The sequence below is a fragment of the Hesperophylax consimilis genome, chromosome 9 (assembly GCF_061612785.1).
Source record: "Hesperophylax consimilis isolate HC1 chromosome 9, BYU_Hcon_1.0, whole genome shotgun sequence".
NCBI lineage: Eukaryota > Metazoa > Arthropoda > Insecta > Trichoptera > Limnephilidae > Hesperophylax > Hesperophylax consimilis.
This window is the reverse complement of record NC_142844.1, coordinates 228,076-246,637: the sequence shown is the minus strand read 5'-3', so window position 1 is coordinate 246,637 and position 18,562 is coordinate 228,076. Positions and strand designations below refer to the sequence as shown.

The window sequence follows — 18,562 nt, the reverse complement described above, 5'->3', positions numbered from 1 at the left end:
AGTCATTATTTGATATAAATAAAATGTATTTCGGGAATGCTGACCAAACCCGATTGTTGTATTTTGCGTTGAAACCGGTCCATTAGGTGGAATTGAGGTGAGGCAGCCTAGATGGTTTTTCCAACAGACTCCAACATAGATAATTAGTTTAACTAAGGACGGGTTGTTACAGAGAATTTGAACAATTCTTCAAATTTCAAAGTTAATTTCTGTGAAAGTTCTTTTCAGGTTCTGTTATTATTTCAGTTGTCAACTGGCCTATAATGTTATAATAACAGAACTTGAACAGGACTTTCAAGGAACCCGAAAATGATTTTTTTTTTATAAATAAAGTCTATGTATCCTCTGTGAAGCGCCTCTAGGGTGATTTTTCACAAAACAGTGCAGCGAAACTGATTAAAATATTTTTTAAGGTCGGAAAATAACTGGTGGAGAACTTGCTGGTGAATGTGAAATGATTCAAATTTATGAAACTAATAAAAAATCTGATTAATTCCTGTTAAACGCTACACTTTGACTTTAAGTACACCACTTTAATGTACACAAGGTTAATAGAAATACTCAACAGGGAAACCTCAACATGTTTAAATTCAACAATCTTACTTGAAAGCCCCAAGATCAGTGTATTTGATAGTGATATCCTCGTCGGTTGTCCAAAAATGGGTTTCACAAAGATACGTCAACATTATTACTTAGTTAACTTTCAGGGAGCTTCAATAAATCATTTTATAAGTAGTACATAATAGTGGAATCACAACCAGATGGATTTAACTTTCAAAGTTATGTCGAAGTTTATAATATCGACTCCCAACAGAGAAAGAAAGTATTGTATTTTTAAGACATTCTTTTTATAATAAAACATTGTGTATTTCGTTAATTCACTCTGACGTAAAAAAACTAGCAAAATAAAAGTTTTCAAACTTCATCGAAACTTCGCTATTTGTCAAAAATTACAAAGCATAAATCATAGACAATATTACCGCTGTCATTATGGTGTTACCAGGTGATAACACCGAACCATAACACCGAACACAAATAATGTACTATTCAATTTGAGACATTATTATCATCACCATCAAGTTCTTTACAAATTGATTTAAGAAAATGTAGGTAAATCGTCACTCTAGTTCGTTTTTATCCAACAGACCATTTTTGGCGAAATTGAGTTAAGTATGCAGTTGTTCTTAGAAAGCGTTTATTTACAAGTGAAAAAATGTAAATAATTTAAGCGTATTTAGATTAAAACGAAAAATTTACAAATCCGAAAAAAACAATTTAAAATCGCTGCAAAGGGACCGTTTTATAAAGTCATTTTGAACTGTGATTGAATAAAAATTGAGCTTTAATGCAACTTTTACCATCTCTCCAAAATAATTATTTGTTTTTTGTAGTAATTAAGTTGAAACGAAGTTTAATTTCCATAATATATGTTTATTAAAGTGCTGCGGTTAGGTAAAAAATTACCGTATTTTTATATTCGTACAACTTAGTGTGCAAAGCTGATTTTTTGTAATTCCTAATAGTTCGCCCTACAAATCTGACGCTTTATTTCTTAAATTCTTGATTAATCCGAGTTTAAAGTATTATTTCAATAATGAAAATATTCTAGCTTTGTGAAAAGCTCGTGATGCGATATTTCATGAAATTGTGCTAGCAAAATTAGCCAGTTAACTTTAATTTAGTTATAAGAATAAGGAGTGGTTTTGTTTTAGGTGAAGTTCTGGTAATTTACAATATCGACATAGACTAAGGGAGAGATACAATTTGGAAAAAAGCTTGGCAAATAAATAGTAGTTATTTAATTTGATTAGAATAGTACAATTAAAGGGTAATTATTTACCTAACCGTCTCACTTTTAGGCACGGATTATAGAAATAAAACTTTGTTACAGCAATTACTACAAAAAGTATATTTACATGCACATAAAAGGTTTTTAATTTGCGTCTTTGGAAACAAAGCTTTAGCAAGTGTCACTGCATATAAAAAGCCAAATGGCAGCTATTGGATCGTTTTATCGTTCGAAAACTGCTTTTTCGGCAAAGTTATTTAAATTGAATTGATAACAACCTGCAAATCCTGAAACATGAGAAATATCTTTGGCTGTGCTGATTGATAAGCACTTAATATTTAAACAACATATTTAAGATGTTAAACATAAAATCACCCCCTTAATTACCGTAATTTGCCGGTTGTTATATCTGTTACTAAATAAAATTAAAAGACGTCTTCACATTCGCATTTAAATTATTTGATTGAAATATGTGAAAACGCATATGAAACTTAAATAATTGAACAGGTAACACAACACAAAGTAATCAAAAAGTTATTTCACTTCAGTTCCGCAGTTTATGTTCATAAACAAAAAATTAGACGTGGAAAAAAAACTGTTAAAATTAAGAAAACCATATGAATATAAAAAAAATGTCTCAAATAAAAAAAAAATCACATTCACAAATACAGAATTCATTAAAACATCCCAAGTACACACACACTTTACACGGCAACAAGGTACATGCATTTGAACATCATACATATACTCACTATGGCAAGCAATCCATTAGTTACAAGGGGGGCAACATATATAATTGCCTTTCAGACAACATTAAAAATGAAAAAATGTATTTACATAAAAAAATATATATTTTTCAAAGTGAAAAATATTTTTATGTATTTGTGTGTATTGTAATTAAACATGTATTTAGTTAAGTTATTTATAGTTTTGAATTATTATTTTTATTTTTTGGTTATTTAAACTTAAAATGTAATTTAATTTTTTCTGGAATAAAAACATAAAAACTATATATATTTAAAATAATGGCAATAAAATTTTTCTATTATTGTCTTTACCCTTCTGATGCGTCAATCCGTCAAATTTGCGAATTTGTTCGAGGATGTAAACATGTCGCTCCCGGTGGGCCTTGTGTCATTTTTTATTTTATTGAACAGTTGCTGGGCCTTTCCCGACCCCGGAAAATGGGATGTTGTAATGACCGAGGTAATTTTCATAGTCATAAACTGGTATTGATGTTGTAACAGATCTAGGTTATTTAAAGAAAAATGTTTCAATAATTATTGTCACTTATCTTTATAGCTAAATGGTCGAGTCAGTATTCCGAAGTCAATGTATAAAGATTCGCAAGTATACATTCAAGGTAAGATTTGATTGTTCTTTTAATATTCAAATAAGGGAAAAATAAATGCTCTGGAATAATTTTCAGTTGAGAATCTGAACAACATGTTCCATGTTTTGCAGTGACATGTGATGCTCCTCAGGCTGGACTGAACATCTCCATCCAATGGTCCATCACCCAGGCTAGGTGCTGGGAGGACGTCTATCGTCCCAGAGATAATGTAAGTCTCTTTGAATCTATACCTAACCGTCTTGGATATGCCGAGATCATTTACATTTAATATTACCAGTGTTTATCCGCACCCCATCAACTGGTGTATGATTTAAATCGGTATAGGTGCTGCATAGTATCAATACTGATTATTCTAGGATAATTTTTTTTTCAAATTCAGTTTATTTTTACTGCTTACACAAACTTGTAGAATGGGCATGATAATATTATATTCTCCTGATACTCCTTTCCCTGTCCATCCATTCTAAACCATCGAAGCATCACTTTATTAATCTTGTTTATTTTGCTTACTTGCATTTTTAGAATCTCCCCCTTGGCAAAACGGTCTTAGATGTTAAAACCATGTTTGTGCTCCGAGGATCTCATTTAAAGGCCTTTGTGGTTGAGCGGTTAAGATCCTCTACTCTATATAAATTCAGCGGTAGCGGGTTCAAATCCCGGTGTGTAGAAATACATTTTATTCAAATAGTTTGTGTTACTTAATTACATAAAAAAATGGTGGTCCTGGTGAAAGACCACCGTTCAGATTCGAAAGGTTTCTTGAAATGGTTTTAACTGTGTTTGGTGAACAGATCCGATTTGTTAGGTACTTCCCTTTCTTCCCCATGTCCTTCCCTTTTCCCTTCAGCCACACAACGTACCCAATTGGGGATGCCGTATACCCACTGGCTCTGGACAGTTGGGAGCAGTTTGAACTCTTGTGCGGTATTGACATGACTTGTTCTATTCCAGCAGTACTACGGAGTGGACACCCCTGGTTCGGAGAACCGAACCTTGAAACACTTGGCGTTCACCCCCGTAGTTGCGCCCTGTGCGCATAGCGCCCACATCATACTTCCACCTGCCATCGTCACGCCCCCCAACAGGAAGATCATTACGGTAGGTTCTCTTCTAATCATTAATCCAGTGGGTTCATCATCTACGGCTGGGAATATACGGATTGCTATAAGCAGCCGATATTTGAAATTCACGGTTAGCTGTGTTGTTTTTGGCCAGACCCGCTAATGACCTTTGTCACGCATCTTTTTCAAAATCTTTAACTAAAAAGTGACCCTTTTCTCTCGGTTGCTACGGTTTGTTAATTTTGTAAGTTATTTCTACGAGTAGGTATTTTAGGAATGGCTAGAGACAAAACGTGTTTTGTTAATTAAGGCCAGGCCTCCAAAATCCCAACTAGTTTACTGATAAAGCTAAACCAGTCCAACCCCAACTCGATCCAGAAATTAATTAAGCGTTGCTCAACAACTGGTGAAATCATGACATGTTGTGGAGGGTGATGTGGTGTGATTCCGGTTGCTTTTGAGATGTGGGTCCGTTGGTTTAAAATAATTATGATATCTCCAATATGATACTGGGAGTAATCTACACCAGCGCGTTGCACATAGATTAAGGTGAGTTGCTGGTAATTACGGTGATTGATGTAGATTCATCTTATACCGTTAGGTTCAAGGAGCTGCTTCGGTTCAATGGGCATGCTAGCCAGATGTCAGGAACTATTTAAGGTACGTGGGCGGAACGAGGTTTAGGTAGTGTCAACCTCACCCAAAATCATTGATGAAAGTTAGGAGTCGGCTCCACTAACTTCAAACATAAACATATACCCAAGTGGTTTGCAGTCGGCAATGCCAGGAGTTCGGCAGACCTCCTCTGCAGATAGTCTCTGGCTTCCGCTATACAGCTTCTCGTTCCAAAGATAATGACATATGTATATCATACATATTACGTATTATATACACATATTACAGGTGGCCGGCTGATCAGTTGGCAGCGAGGGCCTCCGGGGCTCGCAGGTTGCTCCTGTTGTAACTGCTGATTAATGACTGACTAAGTACGTCTCGATGCGGCCCCTTGTTATAGGCGCCCGTGCTTCGAGAGTCTTTGGGCATGTAGGTAGATGCGCCGTACCTACGATGCTTCACTAGAAGGTTCTAGATACGATGTGTTTTGCATGGACGAACATTCCCGAATATTCTAGTAGCATCGCAACAGAATAATTAAAACTAATACTTAATTATATTGAGAAGTATTTTTATTAATGTTCAAAAGACATTGAATTTATAACTTATCTAATGAGAAGGTTGAATTTGAAGCATTTTAAGAAGGTTGTGAATATATGGCTTGATTTTACTTAAAAACAACCGTAAGTCGCCTCGTTCAGTAACATGGAGCCGATTTCTCTTTCTAGTTACCAACGTTGCTACAGCACTAAATCCACCTTCAGCTAAATAGGACGATGGGAATGCTATCAGAAATCGTTGGAACAATATACCATTATCCTGGGTACAGTTGCGAAATCAGCTTCTGCAGCCAAACTTCTTGGTAGCCATTCTTAAATTTCATTTTTAATTCCTCATTTGTCGTCAGTTCTATTAGTTCTTCTTCTAACTGGGATGATTCTGTTTTGTTGAAATTTAAAAAAGGATCCGTAACTCAGTTTGGTATGTCCAAGTTTAAAATATCCTGAAATCGTTTGTTGAAATCACTGGAGGAAAACCTCGGAAAACCAAGTGTTGACAGAAAACAAGCAAGTCGTCGTTCTTGAAAGATGCTGCTGATAAATTTGGGAAGTTATTGAATTTCATCTGCCGATATTTCCTTCATTTTTTTGTTTTAATCAAGTTTAAGTCGTCGCCTTGAAGTTGGAGATTGATATCATGAAACAATTTTTACAGGTCTGTCAAGTATGCAATATGGTTCTTTGATGAGATGAGGTTGTCGCCCTATTCTGTGTCTTTGTTTCCTAGGAACTCTCACAGACCCAAACAGATTGTAAAATCGAGTCAAACAAGTACCTTTTGACAGCCAGCGCACTTCTGTGTGAAGCAGCAAACCCTTGAAATCGTCATCATTGGCAATGCAAAGCCGACTAAATAATATGTATTAACTGCTCTGATAACATATGGCAGTGATGTATGGAGGCATTCTATCAGATTTTTTGCCACCAAATGCTGGCGATGAATTGCGCAATGCAAGCACATCAGGAAATGAATATTTTAAAAAAAATTTATTTCAAAGGAATTTTTAGGATAATATCTGCAGCTGGTTTATGGAGCACAGTAGTTATTACTTCTTTTACTGCTGGTAAAATTAAATCTTCCCCAATAGTATGTGGTTTGCCTGTTCCAGCAATCAACAATGAGATATTGTACGAAGCTCCAAGTCCATCATCGTCTTGCTTAGAAGCTAATGAAAAAGTTAATAGTCAATAAACTGAGGCATCTAATTTACATATTCAAACGCATGAGCAAATTTGTTAACATAAGAAAATTATTACAATACACACAATAACAAAAATTATTAGAGATGTGCCGATTATGACTTTCGCCGACTAGCCGACTAGCCGATTAGTCGGTTGTAATAAGACCGACTAGTCGGCTAAGCCGATTACGGTTTCGGGGATTTCCGTAACGCTTCGTTTACGGCTGATTCGCGCGCATTCGCATACGCCGCCTGCGAGCGTGTCGGAACATGTTTTGTTTACTTCGCATTGTTCCTTCATTTTTGCTTGTGTAATGGTCGAGAGCGGTGTTTTAGTGTAAAAAAAAATATTTTTTGTGCATAATTAAAGATAATACTGTTATTATTCATTGAAGTGAACAAGTAGAATTAAAATTTAATCATGTCAAAAAGAAAATCTCGTGTATGGATGTTTTTTGAACAATTGGACAATGATTCCCGTAAAGTTAAGTGTAACCAATGCCAAGAAGATATTATGTTGTTTTTTAAGTTAATTAGGATAGGTACTAATTTTGTTCAATAAATGTCATAATTATGTTTTCTTTACAAGCAAGTAATTTTAAAAACTGATTACCAAAGGAAAGATTGCTTTACATTTTTTAATGTATAAGACTGATTATAAAATAAAAAAAAATAATATATAATCAAGATTTTTATTGCATGTAGTTCCCCCGCATTCATATTATTGAGAAATACATACAACGTAAGAAGCCGGATAGTCGGCGCTCTTTGCCGATTAGTCGCCGACTAATCGACGACTACAATAGTGGCCGGATAGTCGGCTTTACCGACTAGTCGGGACATCTCTAAAATTATCCAATACTGAAGTTAACTTTGCTTTTTTAGTACGTGATTAGCGTACTATATGTAAACCGTCTCCGCTCTAAAAAAAAAAATTCCATAAATAAACACGTTATTACCTCCCCCGCAACAATATAACTCAAATAGTTTTTATTGTCCTCTCCTGTGGAAAATTTACATTAATAGAAAAGAAAAAATAAGTTTAAGTGGTTTTTTACTAAATATTCGTAGCGAGAGTTAATAACATACAAATATGACATGAAAAATGTCGAATCCGGCCCGAGGTCGTTGGCGTAATATCGGACTATTTAGGAGTCGCTTAATTTCCTAGATTTTTCCTGGAATCATGGAATCAATCAGCACCAGCAGGGGAGCGATGTGGACATTTTGTTAGTTAAATATAGAGTTTGCAAAAAAATTTGTTTTGTAAAACACTTCCGTTACACTATTGACAGCACAAAATAAGTCGTACACACCTAAAATTAATTACGAAATCATACTTTGTGTCATTAAATGTAGAAATGGTACACACTACCTTTTGATCTAAATAATTAATTAATAATATATAAGGGTTTGACAGTTGTATTTAACTGAATAAATAAAGTAAATGAATAAATTTTAATGTTAAAAATCTATAACTTTCCAACATTCTGTAATTGGTAAGTATGAAAAAGCCAATCAAAATCGTAACAAAAACGCAATGTACGAACTTTGGCGAAAATACCCACTTATCAGCAAATGTCAATCATTATTTATTATGAACAACAGTAATTACAGTGAAACCTCTATCTATCGTTCCTCAAATAATCGTTTTCCCGGATGTATCATTTATTTCTTCTAGTCCCAATTCATTTCATACAAAAATAGATCGCATCGATCGTTTCTACGTCCACCATTTTCCCGCATTCATCGTAGGAATTACGTCGCGTATTTGATATATTTTGTCTATGTTTAAACGGCGCCAGACAGCACTTGTTACGATGCGCGAAAATTGTGAGAGGGAAAGAGAAAGAATAACAGTTTGTCGCCGCCATCAGTCGCTAGTTGTCGTCAGTTGTCGCTAGATACCCGAACTTAGTGGAGTGTTTGCAGTTATCCTTTTTGAGCTTTTAAACTATCTTCGAAATGAGCCGTTTGATGAAAAAAGTACGTACTCTTCAAGAAAGATTGAAAATTATCGAAGAGGTGGAAAAAAACCCCGCTGAAAAAGCGTCGATATAGCCAAGCGTTTAGGAATCGCGGCATCCACGTTAAATTCTATTTTCTTGAAAAAAAAACGAAATTCGGGAGCAAATTCAAAAGTGTGGAAAATCTTCGAAAACTAGAAAAACCAGTAAAGAATTAAAGTTTAGCGAACTGGAGAAAATTCTTATCTCTTGGTACCAAATTTGACAAATTTTAACAATTTTGTTACTTTCGACGACAATATTCCAACTTGTGGGATAGAAACTATCGAAAGCTTGTGTGACGCAAGATTGACGGAGACAACAAAAGAGGTCGATATTGATGAAGAGGAGCCGCTGCCTGTACCTTCATTTTCAGAACCATGCATACTCTTTGAAAGATTGAAAACTTTCTTCTACGCACACTCAATAACTGATGCCGAAAAGAATATCATTTGCAAAGCCGAAAATATACTGTTGACTTGCGGAAATAAAACAGTAAAAAAACAAATGTCGATGAAAGATTATGTATTTACAATGCAATAAACTTTTAAAAAAATTTTCTTCTGTTAAGCTTTGTATTTTTTTAAATAAATACATTTATTTACATCTAAAACTTATTTTCTTCTTATAATTTTAATCTACCGACGGTTATGCAGATTGGGAGGAAGGTATCTTTACTGGATCGTATCTCCTAGTGTTTTGTCCTCTTAATCCCGCATTCATTGTTTTCCCGCATTCATCGTTTATTTCGATAGGTCCCTTTAAAACCAATAGATAGAGGTTTCACTGTAGTGAGTTCAAAGTTCAGTTTTCTTTAAAATGCACAGATAATTTAGCACAGAAAATGTTGAATCTCACAGTTTCTGGCAGTGTTTGAAGCGGCAAAAACACTAGAAAAGGTCACCGAGAATTTCGTGGTCAATGCTACATGGCAATAGATGGCATGAAATAATCTATCCACTAACAATGTCATTTGTATCTTATGCTGTAAAGCTTTGAAACATCTATTTAACTGTAGAATTAGATTTAATGTTTTGTCAGTCTGAAGAATCATCGAGTGTTGAGAGTCCGGCAATATTAAAACAAAAAGTCAATAATTTAAATTTAGCCTTATGTCGGCAGCTGTATCATATGTGATCCATCCCCGGCTATCCCTGTATGCGAATGTCGCATGGTGAAAAGGTTAACATATAACATTGTATGTGTTTTAGTGAAAGTTCTTATTGTGATAACCGCCAACTTGTATATTGATGATTGAAAAGATTTGCAATTTTGGCTTTTTGCAGACAGGTGACCAGCCCGTGTTCTATATCCCGGTGGATGGGGTGTACCAGCTGACCCTGGAGGTGTCTCCGCAGCAGCGCGCTTCCTCCACCTCCTACAACGTGTCCATCACCATCACGCTCAAGGGAGACCATGGTTACCTCTCCGCCATGGACTGGCCCCTGCTGCCTGTGAGAACACTAACCTAACCTAACCTAACCTAACCAACATGTATTCCATGAATCAATGAGCTCCTTTATGTTCCCCTCTGAATCCCCCGCCAAACTTAAGAACTTAACCCCAAAGAGGGTTTTTTAACTGTTGTATAAACTTAAAATTTCTCATAGAATTTTGGAATATTACCAAAGGTATTTTAAATGTGCTATATATTTCTTCTTTTTGAAGATGTCTTAACCTCTCAGAAAAGGACTTTTATTTACTTTGTGTTCCTTTGCGAACTGTCAAAACGCGAAAATTTTTGTGTTATTCACGAGTTTTGTTAAAAGCTTCATAACTCACGTTTTGGGAAACGTATCCTCATTCTAAAAAATGTTTTGGAAAGATTATGAAATTCACTATCGTATTGTTTTGTTACACGTAAATATTTGCGTGTCTAAATATACATTTTCTGAAAACGTCAAAAATATGTAAATATCGCTGACCATTATTTCAAAGCTGTGAAAAATGTACTTTTTTCTGAGTATCATAAAGAAATAACACTTTATATATTGAAGAAATATAATTAAAAACTATTAGTCACCTCAAAATATTAACCGTCCAAACTAAAATATTTTTAATAAATTATTTAAAAACGCAATAAATTATGAACGAACAAGATGACAGATTCAATCGACTCAGATAATGCACCTCAACATTCCATAGATATTCTTGAATGCAGACGCGTAGCGTTATTCATTATCGATACTCTGTTTTTTAAATCATGGCAATCCGTATACTAGTGATGGAAATAAATCGATTTTTGTAAAATCTCACGCGTTTACTTGAAAAGACGTACTAATGTCTTGACCGCTATTATCATATTTACGTCTTTTGACGTTCTAATGTTCCGAGTGGTTAAAAACCAATATTATTTTTAGAAACTATATAAATTTACCTTTTTAGATTTTTGTATTTAAAATATAGTTTAAAATTTATAATTTGCTATATTTTAATTTCAAACATGAAAATAGTTGAAATAAAACACATGTTTTTAGTACAAACTTCGAAAAATTGTAGTTAATTCGATATTTTGCAAACAAATTCCTCTTATTTAGGGAATCTGCAAGAAAACCTTCACTTTACTTGTAATTAATTGTTTGTGCAATATAAATGTTCTCATGGATAAACTACTAAAACACCGCTAACGACTGGATAGTGTTTTTTTATTAGTAAGGCTTGATAACCCCGCCATATATCTTAATATATGGCCACAATGGAGTTTTCATAAATACCAATAAATAAAAGAGAAACTCCATAGTATACCACAGATACACCACTGATAGTTCAGTAGTAACCACTACCTCTTTCTCATAAACGACGCTTAATGGGTCTAACTTTCCGAGACTCGAGGCAGTGTAAGGCCGAAGACAATCAGCGCGATTTCTTTCTTTAGCGGTGTCTGTTTGTCTGTCACAGTTCTACGCATGCATGTGTGGGGTATACGTGGTGCTGGGAATGGGATGGCTGGTGGTGTGCGCGCTGCAGTGGAGGGACCTGTTGAGGATCCAGTTCTGGATCGGAGCCGTGCTGCTGCTGGGCATGCTGGAGAAGGCTACCTTCCTGGCCGAGTACAGGTAAATTATCTCAGCCGTTCGGGTTACATAGGGTTTCATATACTTAAGCGACCCATTTAAATACTTAACAATTTATCAACTATATTATTATTTATCGGCTATCCCTGTACGCGGTTGTCGTATATTACGTATGTGATCCATAAAGATTCCCTAAAACTTGTGTAAATTGTATCAAAATCTGCCGCTTGACGGGATGGATTTTTAAGACAGCGTTTTAAAGGTTTACTTTCTTGGTGGAATAATTAGGAGGCAGGATTCATTGGAAAAGAAATGTTGAACTGAAATGACATACGAGGGTTGCCCCAGAAGTACCCGACCTAACTATCTTTATTTCTCAATAGTCTTCATTTAGCTAGATACACTTTTTCCAGCGATGTTATAGCTTCGATACAAATAACAGAAAGGCAGACAGACGGTCACCTTATTCCCCTTTCCCTGATTGACCGGTCTATCAATTTAAACGTTTGTGACCATCACTAAACAATGCTTTGATTGCTTTTGTGCTGCAGCTCCATCAACAACACTGGAGTTCTAGTGAGAGGAGCAGTGCTGATAGCCGAATGGGTGTCGGTGGCTAAGAGGACTCTGGCCCGCATGCTTGTCATCATTGTTTCTCTTGGCTTTGGAATTGTCAAGTAAGTATATAATTCTTATAATTCCTTCCACATTCACGCTGTGCTCAATATGAAGATTGATTATTTATGTATTACAAAAAATGTGACTATTTATAATCTATTTTAGCTCTCAAATAAATCTTCGTTCGATGTTAAAGAATATCGTTACATATTTACTTCATAATTTTCGTGCTTGCTGTAACTTGTTTTGCAGGGGTTATGCATTGTTTATTACGTACAATAAAAAGTCACTAACTTTACCAATGGATCTCACAATGGATTATCGAAAGAAAACAATAATTGTTTTTACAGTTAATATATATGTACATAAGTAATAATTTTTTTATGTGAAATTTATTGATTTTCAGTTAGAATTCTGTTGGTAAAAATATACAGTAATAGGTTTATACAATATGTACAAAAAAGAAAGCCAGGTTCTTTTATGCGATGGTGTTTTTATGGTAATTTGTTTTTGGGTTATTATTCTGTGTTGCGCTACCTCCTTCTTTAGCCAACGTTTCGGACAGCATTGCAGTGTCCAACATCAGGGCAAAATTTGGACATCATTGCAAGAAGAGCCAAGAAGGGGCAAGAAGATGCAAAAAGAGTCAAGGCAAATCAAAATAAGCCAAGAAGAGTCAAGAAGAGGCTCTTCTTGGCTTATCTTGATTTGCCTTGGCTCTTTTTGCATCTTCTTGCCCCTTCTTGGCTCTTCTTGACTCTTCTTGGCTCGTCTTGGTTCTTATTGCATCTTCTTGTCCCTTCTTGGATCTTCTTGGCTCACCTTGATTCATCTTACACCATCTCGCTCCTTATCGGCTCTTTTTGACTCTTATTGGCTCGTCTTGTTCAAAACACAGACTATGTTCAAACGAACCGCGACGAAACGGACATGAACCAATGAATCTAGGATTGTCAAGCGATCTACCGGTTGTATACCACTGCCTTCTAAGGCTACTGAGAGTATCATCCACTTTGGATCGTGCCTCAAATATACTATACAGTATTTTAAATGAATAAATTGTGAAATATCACAAATTATTAACCAAAATTTACTTGCGTACTCCAGGATTTTAACCCGCACCCTCCGGATTGCTAGCCGAGACGTATCCCTCCACTACCGGGCCCTCAAATTCATTACTCTTATTATAATATTAATTTCTTGTTTAATCTTATTATTAATGTTAACACCATCCATGTTATTCTCAGGCCCCGTCTCGGCCCCATGCTCCAGCGCGTGGTTGCCCTGGGTACCCTGTGGGGCGTGCTGGCCGCCCTGGAGGCCTGGCTGCGGCTGGGCGGGGGCCCCACCGCCACCGGAGACGCCCTGCTGGCCGCCGCCCCCCTGGCGTTGCTGGACGCCGCCCTCTGCTGGTGGGTCTTCACCTCGCTGGTGCACACTACGCGCACTCTACGATTACGCAGGTATGATCATCAAGTGCTTAAGTTTATTTATTTAATTATTTACTTACGGACCAAGTCCAATCACAACACATTACATATTACATAAACTTAATACAAGGAGAAATGTTAAAATGCAGGATAATTAATAAAAATACTACTAAGACAAAATAGGGCACATAAACAATAAAGATAATCTCAAGTCAAGATAAGAACAAGGTTTCGATGGAATTCTCAACTTTTGCCACATCAATATAAAATATTACTTGCATAGTGACAGACAAAAACATTAAGGTTTACACCAAAAAAATTCAAGGTCTTGACTTGAGTCTTGCCATTCTGGACATTGGTGAATGGTATCCATAATTTGTGGAGTGTTGATTGAGGAAAAGCAAATCATTATTTCCGAGTCCACGGGAAGGAATATTGAAAGGGATGAGTTGTAACAAAGTAGGTGAGTCAATCACAATTTAGAAAATGCAGATGAGATCAAAGTCCTTCCTACATTTTTCTAAAGAAGAAAGATTTAATTTTACTTCAAGTTCATCGTATGAGTAATCGCCTCTTTCCAGCCTTAACCTCCAAGCAATTCCCATTAAGAAGCGATGCTGTACGGATTCAATATGATTAATGTGAACATCATCAACATTCTAGATTAGGGCGAACCAACGAACAGTAAAGATTTTTAGGGTATTTATATTATTGAAGTCAGAGATAATTCTATTGATGAAGCCAAGTAGCTTAAGAGATTTATTAACCACATTATTAATGCGTTCGCGAAAAGACAGCTTGTAATCCAAAATGACACTGAGGTCCTTATAGACTGCACAGTAGATAAGCAAAGATTATTTAGTTTATAATCAAAAATAATTGGTTTAAATTACATAACAGTCGTACTGGGCAAGATATTTGTTTTATACATAGTTTCTAGTATAGTCACCATCATAAAATCTGTAGTGATAAGAAATGTTTGATTTTGAACTGTTAACCCTGTCAATTTCACTTTTTTTTCGGGAATCTTGGAAGCAGAAATTAACCTTACATTACATCTGATGGAGCTGAAACTTGGAGGATAGTCTTGTTGATAACAATGAATTCTATCAACACATATTTCTCATACATATCATTTCTCTGAAATTCAATAATAATACGGCAGTTAATCGGGATTTGGCTCGGTTGGTAGATTTGTCAACTCCAGTTCTTGGGTGGGAAGATTCATTCCTCACCCAAACCATTTTTTTATGTTTCGAAAGAGATTTGAAAATACATATATGTATGTATATTTTATACGAAAAAAAAAGTTTTTTTATTGTACATTTTGTTATACCACATAAATATGTATATGTATATTTGTGTGTGTGTGTGTTAATAGGAACATGGTGAAGCTGACCCTGTACAAGCACTTCACCAACACACTGATATTCGCCGTGCTGTCTTCGCTGGTGTTCATGCTGTACTCCATCAAGACTCACAGCTACACGGACTGCATAACTGTAAGTTTATCTTATTACCTTCACCGCTCCTGGCCGCAAATAAAAGCGTTTAACAACTTACATCACACGCCTACATACCGCCTACATACCGCCTGGTAGAAAACCATCCCAGATGCGGCAAAACAATGGCATTGGCGATTCTCCACTTGGACGGGCCATATTAGTGTTCAGCTTCCTTCTATTTTATTATTTTATTCACATTCCTCAGGCGCCGTAATATAATATATGTTTGCAGGACTGGAAGGAGCTGTGGGTGGATGACGCGTACTGGCACGTCCTGTTCTCCGTGGTGCTGCTGGTCATCATGGTGCTGTGGAGACCCACCAACAACAACCAGCGCTACGCCTTCACTCCCCTCCTCGACAATCCCGATGATGATGACGGTGAGATACCCCCGCACTAACTTGTTAAGGCATTTCGCCCACAGCTCTCGTAGCTACTGAAGAGAGGCAACAAGAGACCTCCATTACGTCAAGATCTGGACTTTAGAATTCTGTGGATGGATTATGCCAACAGTTTATATGTAATTGTGTATAATCAACGAGCGTGTATCAGTAGAGAGATGTTTTTCATTCCTAACTTTTTAATGTAATTTATTCCTGGCTTTATTTAATGTGAATAACATAGTTGTGAAAATAAAGACACTCAACTTATGTCTCTTTACAGAAGAAGAGGAACAGTTTGTAAGCGACGCATACGGCGTGAAGATGCGGGGCTTCAGCGGGGGGGGAAGCGACGGCCCCGCCACCCCGCCTCCACCCTCCTCGCGCGGCGGGGACGACCTGGACCTTCGCTGGGTGGAGGACAACATCCCCTCCACCGCCCTGCCCGTTCTCGACTCTGACGAAGAGATCCTTAACACCAAGTTCGAAGTCTCAAAGATGCAATAGGCACAATTCTGTTTTATTCCTTAGACTACATTCAAATTTGATTTTATTATCAATGACACGTTAATAATATAATCTGTTGTCCTCGAAATACAAACGCCTTATTCCTTGTGCTCTGTAAATCATGAACATGACGGTTTTTTCTCAATACTCAATAAGGCAGTCCAGGAACTTTTTTAGAAGTTTTTGAATTTTCTTTCTGAGCTTCCGTTTTGCAGCCGAGTATCTGAGAATTTCATGTTTGGGATCATATCAAAGAGTTCCAACTTTGAAACCTAATCTGTCAACGACAGTTTCGTTTTTATTTAATTTAATTTGCACTGAAGTCACGTCACAAATACATACCATGTTTAATTGAAAAAATTTTAATTCCACATGATGTACTTAATTTTACACAAAATATCTCAAATTTTTATAACATGTATGTTGGTTTCGTGTTGTATCATTGTACATTGGAATTGATCTATAAAGATCACAGGGTCTGCGTCATTTGACGTAGTCTCTGCCGATGGTATTACGAAGCACATGTTTGCTCAGAAACAACCTAGAGTACTTGTCCGACTGCTGTGTGTTGGGCAAACTGCCCTATGTATTAACATAGATTTATAGATCTCTGGGCATGTTTAATTTTATGTGGCCTCTGCCAATGGGACTGTAATAGCACTTGTTTGCTTAGAAACGTCTAATGATACATATTTCATGTATGTATAATATTTATTTTGGATTATATGTACATAATGTGCTTGACAGCAGTTTCCCAGGCCTTACCAGAAGCAATAATATGTTTGGATGTTTTGGCCAGAAGAACTCTGCATCTTACAAATGGAATTTCAGTTTATTTTTTAATAGTACATGTTTCAACACTGGGAAATGTAAAATTTCAGAATCGCTGGACACGCTTAATATGAATACGTCAAACAAGACGATACAGGCCGAAACTGTCAAAACACATGAACTTATGAACCTTAAATGCATCTTTTACCATTTCCCCTGACGTAAATAATAAAGTGGTCTCTTGTAGTAATTTAATGGAATCGAAATGTTATTATAATATAAATATTAGTATGAAGCTTGTCCAGCTACTCTGAAAGGTTAAGGATAAAGAGGATCACAATAAACATAATCTTATTATTAAAGTGTGAATACATAGTGTTAATGTTAGTTAGGTAGTTTGGGTATTTCAAATTTCTATTATGATTTTACTGTTATTGAACAATGGTTCCGTATTTTCTTTAAGTTTAAAAGTCAGCCTCTAATCTGTCTAGTGGAAATGTTGATAAAGCCTTGAAATTGTATTGAAAAGGCCAGTGTTATATTCCTGCTTAATTAATTATTTTATTTTAATACTTCCATTTATGGCGGAAAAAGTACAAGTTCAGTGTACTGCAGCAAAATAAACTGTTCAGTATTATGTATTGTTTGCCTAAAGGTATCTTTTATTACATATTGTGATATGTATTATTTTATATTTTAGACTTTATATCTAAATATACATCTTGATAGAATGAATTCATAATAATTATTATTCCGAAGTTTGGTGAATGAATAACTTGTGGTCTGTAATTTTGGTATCAGATGACATCTATTTAGTATCTGTAATGGTACGTATACATTTGCGAACCGAAACACGAACCAAGTGTTGAATTACAGGAAAGGAAGGAAGCAACTGCAAGTGGTGTTTCAAGCCATTTGCGGTTGCTTCGTTCCTTTCCCATAAGTTGAGGTTCAGTTCGGCAGCTCAGCTCGCGTATGTATACGTAGCATAACAGACCACGATAGATAATAGAAACAAGGGAGATGGGCCACGAATTATTATTAGTATGAAACCGCGGGCACAAAAGTGTCGCCAACATCGTTCCCCCATACTACATCTAACGCTTCTACGCACAGCTTCGCCCCGCCTTTGTTTCTACCTGCACGCCAGATTCATAACTTTCATTGGCTACGCCGTCAGTTCATACAGTTGGCACTAGTTTGTGCAATAGACCAATAATTATATAGACAGCTACTCCAATTTCAGTAAAACCCTGTTTCACCTTGTTCTCACTTAATTACACATCATTGGGTCATTCCAATTTAAAACATTTGTTTTAACAAAAAAAATTTAATCTAGTCATAAAACTAAAATAACATTATAAAAAATACTTCATTTTTGGTAAAAAAAATACATCACCCTGTCCTGGTAAAAAATTTAAGTTATTTTGCGGAACAAAACTATATTATCGTTGCCGGGCATGTAATACGTTCAATGTGAAAAATATAATATTTTTAGGGAGATTAACCAATTTTAAATAATATTTATTTATATTAATAACGATTATTAATAAACACAATAAATAAAAATAAGTCTCCCTTCATTTTCCTGCTTACAATTGCATTTATTTACATTTTTTCACATCACTACGCACCCGGCGACGTTATGTATAATACAAATAATACATTATTATATATAAGGTGGTAATTACTGTGTTTTAATGTACAAATACTTGCTAAAAACATGTTGGAATTGTGTATTGCTTTTACGATTTGTAATTTGTAAATAAAC

At 35.8% G+C, this 18,562-nt stretch overlaps 2 protein-coding genes across 3 annotated transcripts in view; one reads left to right on the top strand and one right to left on the bottom strand.

The window, feature by feature from the left end:
* Window positions 1-937, bottom strand: part of frtz (WD repeat-containing and planar cell polarity effector protein fritz) — a 42,219-nt gene extending 41,282 nt beyond the window's left edge. Inside the window, exon 1 of the mRNA XM_089635195.1 lies at window positions 604-937. Within this exon, the coding sequence (XP_089491321.1) occupies window positions 604-686 (83 nt within the window). The 5' untranslated portion in view covers window positions 687-937. The remainder of the gene's footprint in view (window positions 1-603) is intronic.
* A 1,924-nt stretch (window positions 938-2,861) lies between these two features.
* Window positions 2,862-18,539, top strand: LOC149420744 (Golgi-pH regulating cation channel). Of its 2 annotated transcripts, none has more exons than XM_089635190.1 (11): window positions 2,862-2,995; window positions 3,092-3,152; window positions 3,254-3,351; window positions 4,098-4,241; window positions 9,853-10,020; window positions 11,465-11,622; window positions 12,132-12,257; window positions 13,446-13,661; window positions 15,010-15,130; window positions 15,366-15,513; window positions 15,797-18,539. In XM_089635190.1, the coding sequence occupies exons 1-11, from the start codon at window positions 2,900-2,902 to the stop codon at window positions 16,018-16,020; spliced, it is 1,560 nt and encodes a 519-aa protein (XP_089491316.1). In that variant the 5' UTR covers window positions 2,862-2,899; the 3' UTR covers window positions 16,021-18,539. The 2 variants fall into 2 exon arrangements, with proteins under 2 accessions (XP_089491316.1, XP_089491315.1); XM_089635189.1 differs by having other exon boundaries at window positions 4,095-4,241; window positions 15,797-18,536.
* The last annotated feature ends 23 nt before the right edge of the window (window positions 18,540-18,562 follow it).